The following is a 26,587-nucleotide window of genomic DNA, read 5'->3' on the forward strand; positions in this document are numbered from 1 at the left end:
AATTCTTGGAACCTGTTATTCGAAGCAGTGGTGTCCGTACCTTCAGTTGACACATTCAAGAGAAGACTAGACACTCACAGAAACACACTGGAAAAGGGATAACAAAGGTTTTAAAGCCTTCTGTTCTTACTACACAAATCCGAATCAAAAATCTGAATTTGGGATGCATAATTATTGAATTTTTCAATGCCCGATTTTGTTTACCCGCTTCAAATATTTGTGTAATTGACCTTGTAAACACTTTCGACTCTAATGTAAGTACACGCGTTTGGTTAGTGTTAGGTGTCCAAGTAAATATATCATCTTAGCACGTATGTGTATCGTTTCATAATGTTTCGTCAGACTTTCGTCCTCTTTTACAATATTTCGTCCATATTTCTCACAAAAGCTGGGGTTTATAAGACGTGAGGATCTCAGTACACCGGCAATACTTATTAACTGTAGACATAATGTACTGATTTCTTGTTAATGACAATACACATGATTCTGCTGGACCTGAAAGAACGTACTATGTTAGCGCTAAATATTATTAATCGTCGTCTATTAAGCTGGTTATTTTTCTACCTAATAATATTTATATGGTTGTCTTAAAATAAAATTTTCGAATAATCAGTAATCGATTATATTAGGAATATTGTTACGTCACGATCATTGTTATTTTTTTTTTAGGGATATACGAAACATTACCCTTGTTTTACACAGAAGCTGATGTAGCTGACAATATAATTCATGATCTATTTTCATTAGTACCACTTGGATTTAATCTCAGTTTGTCAAACTAACTATGTGGATTAGTTTTAAATTCTCATGTGCAAGACAATACTTGACTCTTTACATAAGTAATTTATGCAGATTCCTGTGTATTGTTATATATTTCTCTGTTATTCCTAAAGCATATTGTTCACAAGGTAAGCACCCTTTTAGTTCTTCCTTTTTCACTTTATAGCTGCTTCATCTATGCCAGATTTAGCATATTTAATTGGTTTGCTAATTATTTATAGATAGATATCTTGGTTTTAGATTTAAAAGTTATTTCACATTTGTTGTCGACGGTTACACTTTAGACTGGCTATAGTATTCGTCACTATACAGTTTCTACTTGTATTTAAATTTATAACTATATAACCTTATCAGGACTTTTAAACTTTAGGATGCTTTATACTGATATATTTTGCCATCATTTGAACTTGTGAAGAGAGCCAGCTGCATAGCGTTTTGATAATTTATATTCCCTTAATTTATGACACCAAAGTAAAGAATTTCTTAAAAAATAAGGTTATCATAAAATTTGTACGGTGAATTTATCTTTTGTTTTTCCCGTCTTTTGTAACAAAAGGTGTTTTATTCTGGTCATTTCAAATAAACTAGTGATAATCAAAATACATGAATCTCCCAACTGAAGTAAGGAAGCTCAAAGCTGCGACTTCTTGATTGAATGTGAAGTGCTCTAGAAGAGCCCTTCTCTGTCGTGGGCAGTCGGAAAATGAAAACTACCTTCATACCTCTTACAGCACTCAAGCTGTGAATATCTACCCACTGCTCCAACGACAATCGAAACTAACTTGTGCATTACCGGCATTTATAAGACTTGTTTCCGTGTGCCTTTGATATCAATAACTGGGCCTACATTATGCCAGTATATCTAAGAATATGAATAATGGTAAAACGGAAGAAATTTCCTTTTAAAACATTACTAGTATCACAGGCATCGTGTTATCAGACCGGTCTTCACTAACTGCATAATTTCCTAGTCATGGAAAGTAACTGATATCGAAAAGACAATGATGTACCACTTACTTTGATCATAATTTACGTATCCTCAGAGTAATTGTAAATTTATTTGATGTCTTTTATGCTTAACTTTTGAGTCAGCCTAACACAGGTTGTTTGTTGAGTAGTCTATATTTTTGCTGTTTGTGTTTCTACTCTTGTTTATCAAGGTGTTTAGTAAACGAAGAACATTATTCCGCTAATGTAAAATCCTAAAAAATTTATCTCTTCTTACTGTTTTGTATCGTTAGTCAAGCAGCTTGCATGCAGATGAAAAAATAAAACTTTTGTCTGTAGTCCCATAAAATAACTTCGCCTTTATGTTATATTCCAATTGTCGAGTTAATATGTGAAAAAGAAATTTGATCTAGCATATATATATATATATATATATATATATATATATATATATATATATATATATATATATATATATATATATATATACCAGTTGGTACGAAGGCATCAAGAAGCAATTGAGCACTATGTCTTTTTCGACTTATTTTATACATACAAGTATAAAGCTTTAGTAATGTCAGTTGAATATGTGCTATCAATAGTCTATAGTTGTGGTTAAAACTTACATTACGTTACCTAAATGCTTAAGTCAAGGGGGTTTTCCGATATTACAGTATCTATCCACATGTCAGTTATCGAGTTAAATATCTAAAACATCTAGCGATTATACGTCATCAATATACCAATTTTTCACTGTAGTACTAGTTGTAAGGAGCGTTCAGAAAGGTTATTTTGTATTCAAAAATTTTAAGTTTTTCTTAGGTGTGTACATATTTTAAATAAACATGTACACATGAAACATTTAAGTATAATTCTGTTTTTAATAAAATTCTAACAGAATTTAGTACATCGTACTTTGATCTTACATATAAATGAATATTGTGTTATAATTACTTGTTAAAATAATCGTTTCAGCCAGTATAGATATGTGCGTGGTACGTATTTTAAAAGTATTGGTTTATTTTCTGTTTAAGAAACAATTACTTGGTCTTTATTTTGTGTGTAGTACTTTATCACTTAATTAAAAAACGGATTCAATCATATAAATTTACAAATATACTTGATATAAACATGCAAATTAATGTTACCATTATTATATATGTCCTATCATAAGTTACTTTAGCGAAACATTTACATTTTAGGCTAACATTCACGTTAATTTGTATGCGGTGAATATATTAACGAGTTACTAATTCTTTGGCACCATTTTTGACTAGTCACCTTAGTTAATTTAAAAAACATTTTGATAATTATTGTACTTATTATTATCGCCCATGTAATTAACTTTAGATCACTCTTGTGAAAATACTTTATTTACTACTGTGGTTTAAAAACTAGACTTCCAATTATAGACTGATATATCTAAATATTACTGGTGTTATTATGGCTTTGGAACCTATGTAGTATAGTATAACTAGCCATTGTATTAATTGTTTCACAACACCTAATATACAAACCATTGTCTGATTAATGGAGGTATACCCAGAAAACGAAAACTTACCATTCATAATGAGCAATCCGTTTGTCTGTAACAAATTTAAAATCATCGTACGGTACTTCTTGATATAATTTGATTATGGGGTAGATCGGTATTATTACTTCAGTACATTAAGCATTGTTACTTATGGTTATGACTTTCTGTAAACGGGTTTTATTAATGGGTTAAAACAAAATTAAAATATTTCCTGTACATTACTAAATTAAATTGTATAAAATTCACTGTGTACTTTTTAAAAACAACAAAACTAATCTTTTAAAAAAAACATGATTGCTTAAGTATATATATGTATATTAAAGATCAAGAGTTTCTTTAGGCACTATATTGCCCCACAATTTTATCTGAAAAACAATGATTTGACATTTTTGTTATGCTTAAGGGTTGATTGTATTCATTTTAAGACAAATGTATTGTTTTGTTAAGTCACTAATGTTTTATATTTTGCTTGATCTGATGTAACAATTTGACTTTTTGAAATTCGCTTTCAAAAATTTTTCTGTCTTTCTCTATGTAATGTTTATTTTGAATAGTTTTACAAGGTTTATATGGATTAATGTTAAAGCTATATTCTTTAGTTGGTATAAAAATTTAAATAAAACTAACTTTTTGTTAAAGGGCTTTTTATGGTCAGCATAATTTGTAAATAATTCTCGTTACATATTGGTACCATTTCCGGTTCCATTGGAAACCAAGGTGCATTAGATAGCTGCTTCGTCGTATTATGAAACTCGATTGTGCGCATCAAAAACTCCCGACAGGAATCGAATTTAGACTTTTAGGCTTCAAGGTGAACGTCTAACACGTAAACTACTAAGTTGGTATTTGACGACCCTCATCACTTGCTTCAATCAATCTCATTGTTGATGACTATCATTCTAAAGGTTAAGCGCTTCCCGCAAGGACTGATTGTCTTAGATCCGATCCTTGGTTAGGCTGTTAGTGGATAATTTCGGGAAATCTCACGCGGAACAGCAGCGGTGTACTAGATACAAATCCCTATTTTTAAGCATTATGTTTCAGGTCCAAGCCATTCAGAACATAATTCAGTTTGGTTAGCCACAGTTATATCACTAGCTCTCGCAAACACTTTGAAAGCTGAGTAAATAACCGTGTACTGGGTAAATAAGTGACATCATTAGGACAAAACAACTATCCAATGTTCCATGGTTTTCGACGGTACTCCGAATTTTACGTGATCATCTTTTTATAGGAAGATGTAATAAATTTTAAAAATAGTCCTCTGACATATTAAAAACCGTTGTAGATATTGTGGTGGATTTTTGACTTCACTCCTGAATGGCTTTGATTTCCTAATGTTTTAAAATTACATTACTGCTGTAATCTATAAAATGTCAGATTTTATTTTTGGAGAGAGAGGAATAGTTACCACGTTATTTTTTAAGATAAACTTTTCATGGGCCAGAAACAATACTTATTGTCTTGGATTATAACGACACGGTTTTTAAAAATAATACACGTAAATTTAATGTTTTGGTTAGTATTCTAATCTGAATAGCTCAATTGCGGAGCTTGCCTTCATCAGCACCTATTTCAAATGTAAATGAATAGATTATTTGATTTTTGTTGGTCTGTAAGTTAATTAATCAAAGCTCCACTATGCTCAAGACATTTTAAAGCTGCCATACTGTTCCACATCTCCTCGTGCTTTGTTTGTATCCAGGATGTTGGTGATGGTTTTACAATTAAATCATTGGACTATTTCCAACTGTACTTCAATTTGGGGTACTGATAGTACCAGTAAACGTAACTGTAGTTATGCTCTTAGTGTCGTTTATATGAAATCGAAAATCTTAAGTGATATCTCGATAGTGTTCAAAATATTATACATCTGTATTGTGAATAATAAACAACTATGCATAGAAATCACTTTTACCACCCTCATTGTTCAATATCTAGGCATATTCCTGATGTTTTTACAGCCCATTTTCATAGTGTTGTCTAAGCTACATTTTGTTCAGTACCCTCCCCTACTCATAAATAATTGTGTAGACGGCCTACGGGTGAACTCAAGGAAGAGCCGAAGATATTTTATCTAATCTTCCGGAAGAACATTCCAGAATCTCTACTGTAGCTTCCCTACTGGATAATTGCTAAAAACCCCTGTATGCGGATCGGATGACCATAATGATTTTGCTTTTACTAAAAACTATAATTATCCAAGAGTTTTGTACCATATTTGACACTGTTGGAATAGCATTCCTTCTCACTCGTCTTCTGTCTTTTCATTTACGACTCGGAGGGTTCTAGCTTTCGAGTGCTCAAGTTGTACGCAGTATATCAAGGATTTAAACTCTAGATATAACAGGAATTCCTTCTCTTTATCATATTACTTCTTAAAGGTTTACTCCTAATTCGTAAATTATAAAAAAGTTAGTATCAGTTGTTTGTTTTTAATCAACTAAAGAACTCAAAAATTTCTACTTCGATCGCTATGCACCGTAATATTCAGTCATCAATCAATGACAGAATAGTTAAACATTCAATTTCACGCTGATTATGCAGTCATGATTTCACTTATTACAAGACCGTGTTGTATAATCTTTAATGTTTATAATTGACACAACTATATATATCTTTATTGGACTGAATTTAAAGCTTTAAACTGTTCCTTAATTTTTTTCAGTTTGAACTATTTTACGCTTAAACGTAGACTTTTGATCTACTGAGGCCTCAGTCTTCCTTGCCTCATTTGCATTTTATAATCTCATAAAATCCACAAAATTTATGTATTGGGATCAGTTCAAGACATCCCTCTCAAAAGACTTGTTGTACCTGATTTTATTGGGACGAATGTATGTAGGACAATATTTTGAGTTTTATTGTAAATTGTTTGTGATTCGAATTCGACTCCCTGACTGAACACCAACTCTATGATACAGGTACATCCGGCTGACAAGTCTTAGATGAGACGAAACGCTTATCCTTGATTACACTACTGACTACCATCCATCTCTGCATAAAAAGTTTGTTATTCACTTTCCTTTTTCAAACCACCGTCAGACTAACGTTACTGTATCTATCTCCTATTGGAAAGCTTTCCTTGTCTATATCATTTTATAGATTTTGACAGTGCATTACATGGTCAGTATGATATTCACTGGATTTATCTTGGAATTTCTGTGGTGACATAAACCTGATAAGAACATTTTTGTCTTATTTCTAATATGATGTGGTAGAACACGATAAATTCCTAAGTTTGTCCATTTAACACTTCCATTATGATAATCATAGTAAAGTTGTATATATCCTGAGCAATAAGTTGCCTAATATTTACATCTATCGAGTTTCACTCAAGTTATTGTAGATTAAGCATTCACATAAATATCATCATTAATCGTTATGTACGAAAAAAACGTTACCTTGAATTTCATCGAAAATTTTAGTAGTACTGACCTGGGATATTGAAGAAAACATCAACATCTTAGACATTTATATTTTTAGTCCAATATTCATTCTTTTTTTTGCACAGTGTTAAATGGCTGAATACTCTTGAATATGTCTCAAGTCATTAGCATATACTTTCATAATTCAATCATTCATCTTGTTAGTACATTGTTACTCTTTTTCATGTAAAAAAAATATCATGCTTAACGGATTAATTAACACAACTAGTCATTTTCTTCACAAATTATAAATCTACTTCTCTCCTTTCAAGAAACTACAAACTTCTGATTTCTAGCAAATGTTAATTAAAGCTTTGGAAAGTAAACTATCACACTGATCCTCCCATGTTTAATCTGTGCGTGTGTGTGGATGTATTTGTGTGTACAAATGTTCATGTTCCTTCAATTCAACAACAACTAACAAGTTCAACATTTTTTTCTATTCAGACATGTAGGTGAGTGAATAAGACACAAGATTAGTTGATTCTATTCATCAGTCCAAACCTAGAGAAGAGCGAAAAACAATAGTAAAAGCATGCAACACACCTCAAAGTATGAAAGCACTTTTTTTTGACTGATATACTGCTTATAATTAAAAATAGATTAACTATATAAATCATATTGTTAGTTTATTAATTATGACACCTCTATTGTAGTTCTTATCAGATTTGACTTATGTTTACAATGTACCACACACGTAAGAAATTGTACGTAATATATGTGTATATGTATGTGTGTCAGTTACTATTTCTTCCGATCAAATTTTTCATTATGATTATTATTACTACTATAATACTTGTTATCTAAATCTACTTTTGATATATGTATGTTGTATACATTGTATATTTGCACATGGCCTCTATTCACTTGTCTTAATCAACCTTTATTAAACTAATCAAATGATTAATCTCTTACTAGTTAGTTAGTAGTGTATGACTAATCATTATAACATTTAAAATAAAATAGAAAATTATAATTATTTTTAATTTATTTTACATTTTATTCAACTGAATGAATATAAGATTTTCATCTTCAATTAAATCATCTACTTAATTGTCAAGAAAAATTAACAATCGTTTAGGTGATCGTGTTTTTCAGATGAGTAAAAGCAAGAAAATTTTATATTGGGATCAGTACACGAAAATTTAACAAACGTTCGACAGTTCATCAAATCTCAGAAACTGTAACTTATACATCATTTAAACGATAGCATTTCATTTTGTTCTTAGATGCCAACAATCTTGAAAGTTTTGTATAAGAGTTATGATCTGTGATGTTCAATCATATTGGGTATGAGAGACGAAGGGATATCATAGATGGAATTGAATGTCCTTCATAATGTTGTTTGAATCGACTAGATTTAAAAATGTGGGTTGTTTTTTAAATCATTAATTGAGTGATTTTGGAACCACCTTTAGGCCCAATTTCCTCGTTTTTCATTTTGTATAAAATCGTGAGATGAAGTAAACTGTTCAGTTTTCGTTCATTTCCAATAGATTTAATCTTATGGGTACATCACAAAAGACTGTCTTCAGCTTGTGCATATGGTTCATAGACTATCATATCTAAATGAAATACTAGTATTAAAATCCCAACGTATCCTTGCAGTTCATGAAATTCAACAAAAAATCGAGTGTCTACTCACTTGTTAAATGAAAAACTCCATTTGTAAAATGGAGTGCCATTTAGCATGATTATAACATCATATCTGAAGACCTTTCGTCAATTGTATTGGCCATTTAACTTAAAAATAGCAATTCGTATTAGATTATTATTATTATCAACAATATAACAAATATACAATACCACCTTTACTCAATTCATTACGCTTTTGCTAGTTGGATCGTTTCTGTAAAACAGTATACCCAATATAATATTGGATTGTAATGATTATATCGAATTTAGTAGAAGTCATGCATAGAAAAAGTGGTTGGAAGTGAACGAATTAAATCAAACAGTGTAACCCATATAATAATATTATTATTATTAAAACTTGAAATTTGAAGAAAGTTATTAAATGTATACATCCATCTGCGTTACTAAGGCGGATTTAAATCATAATTATCTGATGTTTTCAATCTTGGGACTAAAATAGTTTATCTACACTTCTATATTACAGCTCAATTTAATCATATGAATTGTTACCGTATCCTTAATCTGTTCACCCTTTACTTTCCTGTATCGCCTAGCAATCCATTTCATGGTAGCTGTGATTAAATAAGCAGGTAGGTAAATGTACATGACATCTCCCAATCAATGAATATTGACCGCCTCAAGCAAGTTTTATTCACATGTATAAACTGAATATTACACACACTACTCTATCCCAACTGAAATCGACTAATCCATATCATGTTTCTACACTTTAGTCTTGTCAGTAATTATTATTGTTGCTTTGCTTGTCGAAGTAAATGAAATCGAAAAGATTTTGTTTTGAAGAATGACAATCATTAAATTTGTTTACTGTGATAAAAAAAAACAACGATAACAATAACAAAATTAAAAAAAAATAATTAACGCGGTAGATTTATTTTTGATCATTGGAAATCATTGGAACATTTAACTAATAATCTCCTTTCGCTCTCTCTCTCTCTCACACACACCTTAGGCGTTGATTTTTTTTCCTTTTTGCATATTCAAACATTTTTTCACTTTACTATTACTGTTGTCGTTTGATTTACCCACACACACAATGATTAATCTACAAAATGTGATCTACTCATTGTTATTGCTTTTTTATAGATTGTGAATTTGTAGTCACTTTTTTTATATGTCAGATAAACATCAGATTATTATTAATTTTAATCTGTAGGCGGATGTACCAGTCAGGATTATTGTCCAGGCATAATTGAACAAGGCTTTTTTTACTAGCAAAAAAACAATCTTTGTGTTGTAAACAGACTAACGATGAAAAATACATCATAACTACTAATCGTTTAGATTAGAAACTGTTTTAGTCCACTCAATTTCTTTTTATTCACTATTTTTATTTTATTATTTTATTTGAACACATAAATACTGGTACAAGAGGGCACCATATATATATGCGCCACACTTTTGTGTGAGGGCTGTGATACCGCCCGGGTGCCCAAACCGAAGTAGGTGGTTTTCTTAGGGGGCCACACCCCGAGCCTTTGACCTAAAGGTCTAACCCACAAGGCAGTGGAGCATCGTAAGGAGATGCATTCCCATGGTAGCCGGTGACCGAAAATTGGTTCATATGCCATTTGTTTCTTTAGGATACTAGAGCCCATGTGCACCACTGGTTTGGGGTGCGGTTAAAGCGTCGGACATTCGCTTTTCGTCCTCTCATTTTCGTAAACAACACCCCCGCCACGAGAAGGCAATGAGTAGGACTTCCCTGGCAGAGGCTGTATACGCGTGGCCGTGTGAGAGCATTTCGAGAGGGAGGGTAGGCCCACCCCACTCTCGGCCATACCAGGGCATTTGGGGGCCTTTTATTCACTTCTGTTCTCGGTTTATTTTCCAATAGATGAGAAAGACTAGAAGTAATTATTTATTTTATAGTTCACATCACGGATTAATTCTAGTTAGACAATCATTAAAAACTAGGGATGACTAGATAACTGTTTCTTTCTTGTATGGAACTCCTCAGCAGTGCAGATCCACAACCCTACATCTGTGGACGAGCGTAGGAACTGCAGATTTCTGAGCGAGCGCTTAACAACTTACCAGTTATGTAAACCATGAGATATAACAGTCTCCGTAATTCCCCCATCGCTGGTATAATAATCATTTATTTATTTCCAAGTTAACATACAATCGTTATTTCTTATGGAATAGCTCTTAATTTCAAAACAATAAATTGTAAAATTTGTCTTTACGTTTGAAATGGTTTTTGGAACTATTCTTTGAATGAGCATAAATATGTTAGATATGTGTTTCTGCTGTTCCATTTTTTTCTGTTACACTAACCTGGAAATTACATTAACTATGAATGCTAAAGAGGTTTGTCAGATCTAGGAACGGTTGTCATACTACTTAGTTAGTTAGTTAAGGACATTACAAAATAATAATTAGAATTAATTTTTGATTGTGTTAGCTTTTAAAACTTGACTTTCTCCATCGTCTTAAATGCCCGACTTATTGACAGCTAAGAATTAATTTCTACCCATAGAATTTTCAAAAACAGCATAAAACCTTTGTGGGAAAATATATCAGTATTTCGATTTCTTATTTTACTGCATCGTTGTGTGTAAAAATTTTTTACTTTGTTGAGTATATTTACCTCTTTTTCAAATATAGTCATTCTCAGTCTCCAACACTTTTGTGGGTAACCCTTACGTGATAGATCCATAGTGCGAATATTGTTCACAACCATTCACTATGAGTAAAATAATTTTGATTGTGCTATACTGTCAATTTTCTTGATGCCCTACTGTGCTACTCATATTTTTGTGTCATCAGTTGTTTTTTTTGGAAACTAAACTAATTCGAAGGTGGGTTTTTGTCACAGATTAACGTCATTTAAGGATACCATTAAAATTAGTAGAGGACTTGGTAGTTGTTTAGTCTTAGTATGGGAATACTTATCAGTGTGGAACAAAGACTACCACAATGATCGATCTCAAACCTTCAGATTTCTGAGGCCAATGGTCTTACTTGTCTTCCTCAACCTACTATACAGTACGACAATTACATATGTTTTCAGAGACTGATCAATTGTAGTCCCAAATATCAGCAACTATTTGTTATGGCGAATTTTGTTGCCGATTTTAGCAAGAATATAGTATAAGGACGAGCAACAAAACAACCTCATTCAATTTACTAATAGTTCTTAGCCAATCAGAAAATAGCTTATACAAATTAATAGTTTATGGAAAAGTAAACAATAATGTTATAAACTGTAAACAGGTTTCACGCATGTAATACGTCTGTTTAAAGCTTCTAAAACTTATTCTGTCAGTAAATGATAGAAAAACCACATTTAATTCGTCTTTATGAACAAAGAATATCCACTTCCATGAACTCTTGAGGATCAAAATTAATATTAGAGTCCTCAATGTTCTTGGTTGAGATTAGGTATTTAAGGTTAGAACTAAGTGTTTAGGGTTAGAGTTTTCATCACGCGCCGAAATCATCTATGGTGGAAACTTGCTTTGTAGTAATATGGATGAATGACTTTCACGCCAAAATGCACGATACACTATCTGGTTAGTTCGTCAATAAAATACAGTGCCACTAGGTTGTTTTGTTTTCTCCAGGATTACTGGTTTAGGGTTAGAATTCAGAGGTAGTCCCAATTTACCAGTTATATGTAATCTAGGGAGACAAAACTGAACATTTGTTGCGTTTTACAGTTATTTTAACTCCATTTCAAAAAAGCGATTTTTTCGCAATTAATTTAATCGTTCTTACCAGTATACAAATACATTTCTACTCATCAGAATAAGTGATATTTCAATTCTTCTCAAAAGCATGAAAGTTACGTCTTCGGTTCTCATTGGCTCTTCCCTATACTATACTTAAACAATTGATTTTGTTTCGGGAGTTATAGTACAATTTCGCCTTTGTTTCAACAATAGTTTATACCTTGTCAGTCAGTCAGCTACAACGTAGGACCAGGCACATATATGCATCGGTTCAAGTTGCCATACCTCATTAACACAACCTTGATTCCCAGGTTTCTTTATGAAGTATGAAATTTTCATCCTTTTCGACATTAGCGTTAATGTCATGGTATAAACGTATTATTATTTATGTAAAAATAGGACAAATTGTGTATTAAATAAGTTATTTCTTTAATACTCATCGTATTCTATGTAACTAGTTTAACTACATCGATCAGTAGTAGTTTAAATGTTGCAATCAGTATTTTACGAACTTTTGTTTGTGTATTCCAAATCCTCAGTATATTCATTTCAATCTTACTAGTTGTGTGGAATAACTAAATTTTGAAATATTCAATATGGTTCACACTGTATGGAACTATGAACAACGGCTAGCTTATGTATATCAATCGAAGAAAACATGTGATCTAATATTTTATGGTGATTCACTGATCTTAGTTTCTAAACAATTCACTTTGTAGGACAAATCAAAGAGAATATTTAAAATACAAAAATAGTGGAAATGAAGAATAAACCCAAAAAAAAATTTATTAGATAAAACATATAAAATGCTCATATTATGGAATATGCATACATTTGCACTGCATTTTCATTCATTTCCAAAGATACTACCCGAAATTGTTATCAGATATTTCAATAAGTCTATTTTCAAGTCTCTTTAGACCGAAGCCTTATTCTAACAAGATGTTTTACAATGTTCTATTTTCATTAAAGTCAAGTTTAAATTTCACTCCTTTATCTACATTCGTTTAGAGCAGTCTGAGGTAATAGCGTTAGTCCTCACAGTGACTCATTCACTGATTACTTGGATATGAGCCACACTTTAAATGTGTAGGTGGAGCGGGCTTGGAACGTAGAACTTAGTGGTTTAAACCGCCAAGCCTAAAGCGTCGACTACATAAACTTGTACTTGCCATATGGGTTGCATCCTTATTACTATAATCAGACTTTTATTTTTGCCTATCAAATAGTTGTTCTTTTTTCTGCTTGTACTTTTTACACACTTCATTTAAGAGCTAATATTTTTACATGAAAGTATTGTTATCGTTTATAGTAAACAATTTCTAGAGATGAATCACACCCTACATATATGGTCGATGCCTATTTTATTGAGTTTTAGCCTCTAAACAAACAAGTTGCTTTTTGTTTACATTCGAATTATTTTTAAGATTTGTTTAAAGAAGTCATACATTGGGAAGGAAATACCAATACTATGATCATCTCTTAGATGCTACATAAACCTGTGTACACTTTTTTCTCTATATTGATTAGGTTTCACTATGTCTGTTTTCTTTTACCAATGTTATTTCCATTTGATGAATTATTTATTATAAGGTAACTATATCTATGTTTTCATTAATCTCCGAGTTCATCTATTTCATTTGACTTGATCGAAATGTTGATAAATTAATAGCAACAGTAATAGAAGATGAATGTGTCGAATATTTTCAAGGTCATATAAGTTTGAATTTCTTTGCATCAAGTACAATCTAGCTAATATCAACTTGGTTATGTTTCTGTTCATTTTTTCTATAATGCAAAAATCAGATAAGATTTCAATAGGATGAATGTTCTCTGAATACTCTCTGCTGAAATAAAATGTAGTTTGTTAAATAGCTCACCTCTTGTCCTGCTGAGTAAGTTTCATGACCAAACTATTCATCTTAGAGTACAAAACTATTCACATTCTTCGTAATTTCATTATGTATTAATCATGTAGTACGGTTTCAATCATAAACAACATTATCGATAACTAATGGATTTCAATTTATTATGTTTATTGGTGGATATATCACTGTAGATTACATTTTTAGATAAACAAAATTTAAAATCTGTTTTCTATTTATAATCGTTAAATAATACTCTTTATATTTTTAACATGAAATTTAATTATTTATTTTTTATCCGAATAGGGTTTTGCCAATATCGTAGTACTTTTAAATAGTCTAATTCATGAGTCGATTAAAGTTAGATCACCATGGAAAACCTGGAAGTACTAGACAGTCGTTTCGTCCTAGTAAGAGACTCCTCAGTAGTGCGCATCCACGTTCCCTCATGTGGGACTCGAACCCGACACCTTCGGTCTTGCGGGCAAAATGCTTAACTTCTAAACCACTGAACCGGTATCCAACACTGTTAATGTCTAACTTCAACCAATCCACAATATTGCTCCACCATCCACCATTGTCTTCAGTGAGTAATTACCTCTACAACACAGTTGAGCTCCATTAGCCATAGCTTCTCACTAGAACTCCAAGAAATATCTCATGAAGCCAGTCACTAGCGTCCCACGTGTAGGATTATAGATGCCCACTTCTTCCAGACATATTTATTTATTTTTTTCTACGAATTTAATTTAAATTTCAAATTTGTATCCAATTTTTTTTCACTTCGAAATTCTGAATATCACTCATGAAACTGATTAATGTATATTGATTTTTGTCATTGCTTTTGATTTAATCTATTACTTAATTACTTTTTATATATAGTAATATGAAAAGTGTATTTTCATTTTGATTTCTAATTGAAATAAAAACAATGCGAGAGCAAAAAAAACTAAGATATAACCTAATATTCATTAACAAATATCACAGTTACACACTATTAGTACTTGATAACGTGTATAGAAGATTACGTAACATTGTTATTTGTTTATGGATGCATTACATATGTTGTTTCCATTGTTGTAATTGCTAGATCAAAATTGTAAAAGTACAAATGATTAGAAAATTGTTTGTTTTTTTGAAAAAGAAAGGGGGAATCGATCAAAAAGCCCTTACGTAATGACTTATTTAATAATAGATTCTTGTATAGTTTATTTCTTTTTTTTTTGGTGGATCAATGAATTGATTATTGTTTGCTCAACACGTCATTCATAAATTAATTATATACCGAGTAGAATCCGATCTCTAATGACTCATCGTCTTTATTATTGTATCATGTTGTTCAATAGATTAATCTTTGAACAGCATTAAGTATAGGTGTTGGCTAATAATATTTTAAAGAGAAAAAAGAAAGATTTATCTTGAACACTTGACTACATTTTGATCTGAGTATAAATCATGATGCAAATTTATGTTTATATTTAAAGTTAACCTGTCTGAGTTTCGATTACCTAGTTTGTATGACTCATAACCTGACTGAAACTGTTGAAATAAAAATAGTCATCGATTGTGACCAAACGTTTACCATTACAAATAAAGGATGTTTAAGAAATACGTAATTATTACTCTACAGTTGATCTTATTAAAATAATACTTGGATCGATATAGTACAGGCACATCTTAGCTATAATGTTATGTGTATATCAACAATGTCGTTTTTCATAGTTTGTTTTCAAAAGGTAAAGATCGGGTTTCTTTAACGACTGGTAAATGATGTATTTTGTGTTGATTTATCCTTCTTAATGTGAAATAATTCATTATGGTCTTCAAAATCAAAGTATTTTGCATCATATTATCTACTTATTCGATCAACGAAAGGCAGTTTAAGTGTAGTTTTTAATAAAGAAAAACACATAGAAATCAAGCCACCCTGAACTAATTACCACTAGTGACAAGTCCTTAGGACGTACTGAGGCTTCTTTTATGATTACCCTTTCTTCCATCATACACTCAACAGTACAGCTTTGCTCTAAGTTGAACAACTTTGAAAGATAAAGAAACATTACATATCTGTTTGACTTCTCCCAACCAATTTATAAGGTGCTGACAAATGAGAAAAGCTTCGGACACCTATATGTTTATCCCTATAAGTTCTTATTGTAGAGGTTGAGTTTTTCAGTAAACCAGCTTTGTATTAAGGTTAAGTCGTGCTCATAGAAGACAATGGATATTGTCCCTCTCCCACTTGTATTGAACATTGAATGAACCTACCAGACTAAATCTAAAAACTTACTAGACGGTTTAATCTTTTGACTACATTACTGATATGTTTTTAATGCTTAAACGTCCCGATATAGTTATCTGAATTCAATTTTAATTTTCAATATCAATTTGTAATGCACAATCTTTCTTCTGTTTGCTCACATTAACTTTTAAATTCTGTCTGACTGCTTTCTTTTTAACTGTAAAAGGCAAGGATATGTCTTTTTTGTTAGTATTCAATTTGAAATTAATATTGTCACAGTTATGACCACAAGATTAACCATCAATGAAATGCATGATTAAATGCATAAACTTACCTATTGTAAAATCCTTTGATCTCCAGTTTTTTCTTATACTCAGGTTCTTGTTTCATTTTTTATAACAGAAGTTTGCATGATGCAATTAATGATGTACACACACGTTAATTACGTTTCTAAATAAATCTCACTTTACTGTTGTCTTTTAAAATGCATAAAATGCAAAATCACTTCAGAAACAATTCGACCTTCACAACATTGAGGTGTATGTTGAGTTTATGCAAAACAGTTTACGACATCTTTTTATTTTTGAATTGCTTTGTTGCAGTTATTCATCAGTCTATTCAGCTATGTCCCATAGCTTAATTAATTAATTAATATGCTTATGTGACATTGATGATGATATTATAGTGAATGATTTTTATATCTTTTCACTTCGTTTTTTGATTGTTTGCTTGTTTTATTGATTTTATGTAGTCCCAAATGGGGTCAAATCAGTCAACAAAGATCTAGGACCGTTAACTTTGCCACCATCGGCATTTTCCGCGAGTTCCGTGTATCAGAATAAACCGGAATATCAAGCACATAAAGCGAAGTAAGTATTTTTTTAAAATTTCGTTCGTTTCTGAAAGGTACTGTCTTGTCGACATGCTGCTTCCGTTTTTCTTTTTCAGATAAATTTTGTTTACCATACAATATTCTAGAATTAAATATCCATCGTACATTGAGTTTATGGTATATTTTGATTGATAACTATTTCATTTAAACATATAAATATTGATACAAAGGGGCATCAAAATATATATGTGCCACATAAATGATAAATTTTATATGTGGGCTGGGATACTGCCTGAGTCCCCAAAGCGAAGCAGACAGTTTTCTTAGGGGACCACTCCCCGAACATTTGACACAGAAGTCTAATCAATAATGAACTTAAGCAACATCAGAAAATGTGGTCCCATGGAAGTCAGTGACCACAAATAGGTTCACATTCCACATTTTCCATCAGGATCCTGGAGCCTATGTTGCACCATTGGTTTGAAATTAGGGTTTTCTAACTAAAATAGGTGGATTCTCTGTACTCACTGATCCGGCTTACGCGCCGGACATTCGCTTTTCATTCTCCAAATTTCGTAATCTGACCTAATTTGATTTTAAAAATATTTTAGATATTTCAATTTTGTAATAATTGGGAGGTCCTTTACTGTTATCTCTTGTGACTGGGTCCTGTATAAGCCTATTGTTTGCTAATTACGGATCTATTGGGCTTATCCTAATACGAACTTGTTCTGTGGTATATTCGATAGAACGGCAATTAATAAACAATAACACTTCAACATTAGTAGTCCATACGCTAATATGAGGTAGTGAAGAGAGGACGTTCAAGATAGTTTTGTATTTTGAAAATGGTCAGAAACTAAAATATACCAACCTCGTCTTTATTGTAACATGGGACATAAGAATATTAACAAACTAAAATTAACAACAGTCAATCAAGTAATGGCAAAGATCATTGGGGAAATATGATTTTTTAAAGTGTCATCAAGGTTATCTTTTTGAGAAAGAATTGACGTGTACTGAAGCAAAACTAAATAATTCCAGCTCACTTTAGCATCTCCCATGTTTAGCGTAAAATAAAGTACTCAGTAACATGGTATAAACTGTATTTTTCGTTATGTGTCTCTCATAGTAACCATAAATTAATTTATCTACACTGTTTGGAGTGGTACTATTTGCTGCAGACTATTATGATCTCAACTGATAGTTATAGGGTAAGTTGTACTGTACAGTTATTCTGAAACTGAGCATTTGTAAGTTTCAATCTGACCATCACTTTTTTAATAGATACAAAAACAGTGCTCTCATCCTTAATTTATTAAGTTCTTTGTACCACACAGTCAATTCTACATTTCATCCTTTGTACAAATTGGTTATTATAGGCAACAGTTTCATCTCTAATAATTCGAAATATTTTTAATTTAACCAACCGGCCTAGTTATTCCTAGAAGTCCATTTACACTTGTCTTTGAATCGTATATTTTTCTATAATTTAAACCAATTAGTCCCTTTTATAAATTTCGATTGATCAACTCCGTCTTATTGTTCTATCGAAATATATTTTTCTAGGTTAAGGGTTAATGTGATATGATTTGGTTGCTCAAATTGGAATATGTGAGGTGAGGCTTGTACCAGCAAGTAACTTATTGAAACTCAACCGTTTCAAACAATTAAGCTACCACTTAACTTGTAAACGATTAGAACTTTCCCGTTCTTGATATTATCTGGACTTTTGCTCAGTTTTACTTGGCATAGGTGCATCACGTGCACACTGGCCATATTATCATAATATTTTATTGAATAGATCGATTATAGGTAATAGTGGGACCCAGGATGCACACTTCCTATTTATAGTGTACCTTCATCCTAATATTGATGTTCAAATAACGCACAACGTTTAATCCACTGAACTGCTAAGTCCAGACGTAATCTCTAGTTTGTGCGATGGGTATGAATTTGATAGAACAAAACGCGCATCCTGAATTCCGTCGCTAGTCACAATCCATCTATTTAATTAACCTAACATTTTCATGCTATCCACAAAGATTGTGAGCTATTCAAACCCTTACCCACCCTTTAATATTTACTTTTATTATTTCGAATAGATTAACCGCTATTTAGTTTATATCTGTATATCAAATTGAACTATTTGGTTGTAAGATTCTCTAGCTTACACCAATTTTGATGTTTCTGTGATATTCATTTGCCTGTTAGATTCGAATTAAAATTCTCTAAAGTTTTATCCATTCGTATTATTCAGACCGCCCTCAAATGCCCTGGTATCGCTGAGGGTGGGAAGAGTCAGCTCTTTCTCTCCAAATACTCTCACATAGCCATACGTACACAGTCAGTGGCATTGAAGTCCTAATCACTTCCTTCTCGCGGCGGGAGTGTTGTTTTCGAAATTGAGGGGACAAAAAGCGAATGTCCGGCGCTTGAACCAGGTTGGTAGATATGGAGGGTCCACCTAGGTGAGTTGGAAAGCCCTGATTCCAAATCAATGATACACATGAGCTCCAGGATCCTGAGGAAAGAAATGGGGCATGAACCAATTATTGGTCACCGGCTACCATGGCACCCGGACAGTATCACAGCCCATACACAAATCCAGTGACTTTTGTGGTGCATATGTATTCGGTGCCTCTTTCTACTAATATTTATGTGTTCAAACAAGAAATTCAGACCCGTCGTTCATAGTCGGTGTAACCGATACTATTATAAAGCCAGTATCTTCAAAACATAGTCTGTATTGACCTAAATGGTCGGAATATCGGTGGCGTGGCTTGCGGATTTTTGTATTATGTGATTTTTTTGGTTATTCATCTGTAAATTCGGAGATCTTGTAGGGGCTAGTACTATGTCAAGCCCACATAGGTTATTCTAGCCCCTGGACTGATCGATCTATTCATTCTTCTCAAACCACATTTTAACCCTGTCATTTATTCGCTTACCTTGACTGTTTTTATGTAAACGTGTATGTGTGCATTTCTTATCTTACTCATCCCATGTCTCTAACTTATTTTTGTTCGACCATAAATATCGATTCACGCTTGGTTAAATTGAGTTGGCTCACTCGCTCTCTCCATTATGCATCACTTTACTTTTCTTCGCTTCCGACCAACGATTGTACGAAATACACGTGTTCGAAATCTATTCACGTATTTGACTTATTTAGTTCCGTTATTCACTATAGCGATTTAAGTCGATGATTATATATGAGGGTAGCCAGGGTGTATATTTCGACAACAATCATTCAGTAACAAGCAGCAAACCATCTTATTCTCCCCTTCATCTCATCGTCTGAAAGTAAAATCGGTATCACTAAACTCGCTTTTCCTCAACTGTTCGATAATTTTAATTCATTTGGCAAGATACTTTGATTACAACATCTCACCAATTTTTGATCTTTTCGACTGCTTATACGGCTTAAGTGTACATTCTTGAATACATTTGGAGTGTTGTACAGGCTCATTGGATAAGCCAAAGTCCATTTGGACTCAGTGTGTAACGCTATAGTGTTTAAAACGAACGGTGCTGGGCTCGAGTCCCGGGGGGACCATGGACTGTGGGATGCATGTATATACAACTGGCGAGTCCCAGACAGAATGATCCCACTACTAGCTACTATCCATTTCTGCTTAAAAACAATTGGAGCAGTTTAACGCACTTAGTCCCTTTGATAAATCTGTGTAGTGTAATGGGGAGACGAAGATTATCAGAACTATGTGTTATATTAGCGCAATACATTTCGAACAATCTGATCACACATACTCGTTAAGAACATTTATATATAAAAATAAATGGTCAACTAGACAAATGGAGGGTAAGAGGAAACAAAGATAATAAAGAAAATAATATGATAAACAATGTGAAGCTCATCACGCTGGAGTAGTTTGACGTTTTAGATTTCGTAGCTTTATATTGTATCTACCATCTGTTTCACTAGCCCGAAGGAAAGCATAACTTTTATTCAATAATCCAAATAACTTCATACAGTTTATATTGTTGTGCATACCATTCATATAGATTTATGACACGAATACTAAGAATATTCGCCTGTTGTCCAAGAAATTTCACCAAAGTCAAAATAACATCCCTAATTTCAAACATAAGTCATATATATATGAACAGGAGGCCAAGATCGATTCACTAATTATACTGTTGAATAGATGTATGTGTAACAATGATTTTTTTACATCCCATCACTTTTTTCTCCCGTGTATTGATATTTCTTACTTAAACTTTGGTAGTTTAATAACAACGATCCTATCAATCTTATTGATCCATTTTGTCTAAACTTCTCATCCGGCAGTGGTTAGTATTTGTGATTAGTCTTGCACTGATTACCAATTATCGTAGTCAACTGAAAGGAGTTTGGTAACTAGTCAATAATGTGTTGCGTTTTCCCTATAATGGGATATTCACTAGGCTAGTTTGCGTGTTTCGTGTTGTATGTAGGTGATATGTAAAATTATTGAATAAAGTAACTGTAACCTCAGAAAAAGTTCTGTTTAACTTGTCAGTTAGTCCTTTTTAGTTAACATGGGTAAATGTTCTTACTCCTACGCTATCTCTGACATCCAGTGCAATCTATTGGTGGAACTAATGCATGGTATCACTGTTTATGAAGTTATTAACTAGTTCTGGTGGATGCAGAGTTCTGGCTGTGGTCCTCAGAATAATCGTTAAGTGTATAGTTGAAGACCCCAAATGCGAGTATGCCTTGAAATTAATCACATTCATTCCCCACTAGTGGTTGTTGTTAGCTACTTTAAATAATTCATCTGCAAAATATCGATCAATCGTCTCAGAATTCATTGTTTCTTCGTTTCCACACCAATCATTCACTGTTCTCGTTCTCTTTCCTTCAATCTTCTTAACCTTCTGCCGCCAAGCATTTCACTTTCTATTGTTGATACGTACTACTTATGTCTCTCGACATCAGTAGCATACACTACATCATTAATAGCACAATCAATGCTGTGGTTTTAATCTAGATATTTATGTGTTCATTATCATCAACTCATTTGCTTAGTAAGTAGTCTGAATATAGAGTTTCTTTGTTTAAAAGGAATAGATTAGTGTTATTCAATTGCTAATATGCTCATGCACAATGTTCAATGAATATCGGCCAACTAATAATCAATCTCCTGTATCATGGAAATAAAAAAAAGACAAGTATATATATCCAGAAATTATCACTATTATTCTCTCTACTCATATCCTATAAATCATAAATTGTCTTCATGTTTTTATGGCGTCAAACAAGTTTCTGAATTGTTTCACATATTAGACAAGTAAACTTTTTTTGTTTCATATTTGCGCAAGTATTTGTTACTCTAATTTTCTTTAATGATAAATAGACCACTAGAGATGGGAGGCAGTATAAAGAAGGGGTGGGGGGAATATACAACAGCGATATCTTTCTCATGGAAGAGTTTTTGTAACAACATGTGTTTTCATTTTCTCACCTTTTTTAACATTGACCTGGTTTCTCTCATATTTTACACCTAGTTGGTTGTCTTGATTTGAGTGTTACCAAGATAGTACTGTCGCCTCTATGTTCACCTCTGTAATCAAACGGAATAATCCATGATTTTGTTTGTCCCAAATTTTGTTGTTGTTGTCGAACATGAAAAAAAACATTAAATGCATATTTCAAAAAATTACACTTATTTACTAACTAGTTTATTTAGTTTTGGTCTAAAACTGATTGAAAGAAGACTACAATTTTGTTGTTACCATTGGCACGGTTTTGTACTTATAAAGCTTGATAAAATAGTCTGATCTGTTAGCTGGTCAAAGGTATCTTGCAGGACTGGATCTAGATTTCTTGCTAGTTAGCACTAATTATGAAGGCATATTTAGAATCTTGAGGGAACTAATTACTCTGTGTACGTGTATGGGGTGTCTGAACCCATATCATCCAGTTTCACATTTTCAGATATTACCAGTGGGGTATTCTGGTTCCGACTAACCCCCTTATAAGACTACTTACTTACGCCTGTTACTCCTCGTGAAGGAGCATAGGCCGCTCACCAGCATTCTCCATCTAACCCTGTCCTGGGCAATCCTTTCTAGCTCCGTCCGGTTGTAATTCATCGCTTTCATATCTGCTTCTATTATCCGACGCAATGTGTTCTTTGGCCTTCCTCTTTTTCGCTTCCCTTCAGGATTCCAAGTTAGGGCTTGCCTCGTGATGCAGTTTGACGATTTGCGTAATGTATGTCCTATCCATTTCCATCGTCTTTTCCTAATTTCTTCTTCAGCTGGAAGTTGGTTTGTTCTCTGGTTCCGACTAACCCCCTTGTAAGACTACTTACTTACGCCTTGTAAGACTAGGGTATTTACAATTGATTTATCATTATTCAGTGTTCGATTAGTCATGAAAAAGGTTTGCAAAATAATCAACTGCACCACATAGTTACTTTTATGATCTACGAATATTAAAATAACCAAATTCTTACATATTGTTATACTTGAATAGTGTATTTTGTAGAAATGGGAGAAATCTTTTTTAAAATCATCTTTCATTCTGAAAATATTTTGTCTCATAAAAATAATTTCTTTATATATATAAACTGTAAAGATAAATAAAGTTTGACATAGATATATCCTGTTCCTCTCCATTAACTATTAAAATGCTTGTGTCATTTGACATACCACCATCCGGATATCCATATAAAATGCCATCATATATATATATATATATATATATATATATATTGCCTTGGCTACTTTGCAATCAATCTGAAGTCACCTAAAGCTTTAAAATAATGTTACATTTAAAAGGAAGCACTAGTCTTTAATTGCTCTGATGATTACATTGTGATGTATATTATTAGTATGGTTGTTTGTTAATGCTTGTTTACTGTAATGTAACTTATTCATGAGATTGAATTCTAATCGCTTACTTTAAAGATGTGTGTGTATGCTACAACATTTCATGTATACTCAGTAGGTTAAACTTTGATATACGTAAGGTAGTCTGACGGTATAATGTAATCCGGAATTGGGCAAACTTTTTTTATTAAACAGAAAATAATCTTACTAGTAGAAATTAGTTTAAACCACTATATGATATATTTAACAGAGTACTTTCTAAGATTTCCCTATAAAGTGTCGTGCTCAAATTATCTCAGTTCTGATTGTTTTAATGCGCAATTCTAAATCTCGCTGGCTGAATGAAATTCAATGCTGGGCGTCGTAGAATTTGCAGATCTCCGTTCCGCTTGAGGATATCTGTGAATTACCAAATGTAGTATGATCCAATAGCCAGTTTAGATGTATTGGACTATGAACAATATATTTTACCTCGGATTCAATCTTTGTCGCTCAAAAAAAGATTTAACAAACACTATTAAAGTGAATTAAGGTTTTTGGTGTAGCGATAAAATGTTTAGACTACTGAGATGCCTACACACCCATTTAATGGCACATTTACAATACAAATACTTCCATTAGGTTGTCAGACTTTTTTGTCTATGTCCATATTAAACAATCGCATAAAATTGTTTTTTGCTTCGAAGTTTTTTAAAGTATACTTTACTTTCTCGATAAAATCATTCTCCTAAACTGTCATAGTCCCTATTACCGATATAATCACTAGTTAATCGGCTTATCAAATACATAGTTTAAACACGCTGATAATCATCCGATATGAGATTATCATTGATGTTGTGTACAGTGAGTTATGAATGTGGGATTGAAACTTCACCCAAACAGCTCTATATTTGGATTAATAATTACTTTGTTGTTCTTCATAATCGTTTTTTTGCAATATATGCCAGATATTGTGCAATATATAAATCATGACTATGTAAGAACACAAGTCCACTTCTTCATCCCTAACCGTTGTTTATTTTACTGAAAATTTCGTTTGACACTCGATATTCTTATTTATCTTTTTCTCACATCCTACTTATTCATACTCTACTTGGTTGCATCTCTTTTATTTGTTTTCTTTTCCTCTCAGTATATTCATCTATTCTTCATCCGTAAGATAGTATTAATGTCACTGTATGCTAATTTGCTTTATTGTTTTTGTTACAAGTAGAGCGAATTTTAATCCTTTCCTGTTTTTAATACCACTGCTCCTAAATGATTAAATCATTTAGTCATATAGGATTGTTGTCGGCTATCTATTTTAATTTATGTAGAAAGCAATATGTTCATACATTTCTTGATTGTTTTCGTAAAAGAGATATCTTTGTTAAAACTTCAGTCAGTATGATTATACTTCCTAATAAGTAATACCAAACATGAGGCAGCACCACTTACCATTCGAAAAGTTTTTATGTAACTCACTTTCTTATTAAATACTTATGTACACTTCACTTTTGAGCTAAACGATTTGTATGTGTGTGGTTAGTGTTACTACTCACTTGCTTGACCATCTCCCGTTATCATTGGTGATACTTGTCTCATATCCGACGCTATTGATTTCCACTGATCAGGGCTTCTCAATAGAACTCTGAAGGTTATCCTTGAAAGTTTTGACACTAGTAACAGGCTTAGAAACTATTTATAGAATAGTTTGCAAAACTTCCATTCACGATCTTAGTTTGCCAATGAAATTATCATTCAGCGACTCTAGGCCGAATTGATTTTGATTCAGTGGGGGAGATTGTCAAGGCACGGTGCACGTTTTTCACTGATCGATAGTTTAAACGCCTTTTAGTCATAAAGTACATCACAACAGCAAGGCGTGTGTAGATTATGAAGTATGTTCAAATAAAAAAACTATATAAAGCCATTTTACTTCGTTTATTTGAAACACGTACTACAGCCTGGTAACTGGGGTGTTATTTATCCGATTTCAAATATGGATCTGTCCACTTACGAGTTCAGTTTTCATTAGTGAAAAAATGATATAAATCTAAATTGTATTGTGATTGAATAAATTGCCAGTGTTGTCCACATTTCATTTAATTTGTTTTTATTATGAAGGTGTTAACTATATCATCAAATTACTACTACTTTGCATAACATGATAATTGGAGATTCTCATTTATAATTACTTAATAGCATTCGCAAAAGATAGACATTCATTCAAATTAGTTGTTTGCAGGTTAGACGTATGTGGCTCAATGGTTAAGGCTTTTTACTTTCGACCACAAAGCTGCAGCTTCAAGACCACCTTTGGCAATTTTGGTTTGGGCAGTTAAGTAGTATCACTAGCCTTAGAACTTATGGTGTGACTAGAAGCCAAATGTACCACTTTGGATCTGGCAAATGAGTTGAGTAAATAAAAATGAAAATTGAATTCTGCAGTGATAAGTATTGATCTTGACTGAATCGTGAATTTATTGTATTCCCGAACCTTATCAATTATAAGTACCGATAACTATCATTCAATAATAACTAACACTATGATGAATATATATATATATATATATATATATATATTAGGATAGGAGCCTGTACTTATAAATGAGTTCTGCATATACCTTCTATTTGGTTTAGCCTATAAAATTTCCCGATTCACCATTTGTTTTCACACCCAAGTAACAAGTTTTGCTTGGATATAGGAAGCTTGTAAATCAGTATTAGACTCGAATTATCCCACAACAGTATGTACGAACCAGTTCTAGAAATTTTTTATAAGTAATATTCTGCGGTGAAA

General features: G+C 32.4%; 1 protein-coding gene across 1 annotated transcript in view; it reads left to right on the forward strand.

The window, feature by feature from the left end:
- Nucleotides 1-236: 236 nt before the first annotated feature.
- The window catches only part of DDR2_2 (DNA damage responsive protein), an 84,111-nt gene continuing 57,760 nt past the window's right edge, over nt 237-26,587 (forward strand). Inside the window, exons 1-3 of the mRNA XM_012936236.2 lie at nt 237-311; nt 670-908; nt 16,882-16,999. Coding sequence (XP_012791690.1) covers nt 785-908; nt 16,882-16,999 — 242 coding nt within the window. The 5' untranslated portion in view covers nt 237-311; nt 670-784. The remainder of the gene's footprint in view (nt 312-669; nt 909-16,881; nt 17,000-26,587) is intronic.

This window comes from Schistosoma haematobium, chromosome 1, assembly GCF_000699445.3.
Source record: "Schistosoma haematobium chromosome 1, whole genome shotgun sequence".
Taxonomy (NCBI): domain Eukaryota; kingdom Metazoa; phylum Platyhelminthes; class Trematoda; order Strigeidida; family Schistosomatidae; genus Schistosoma; species Schistosoma haematobium.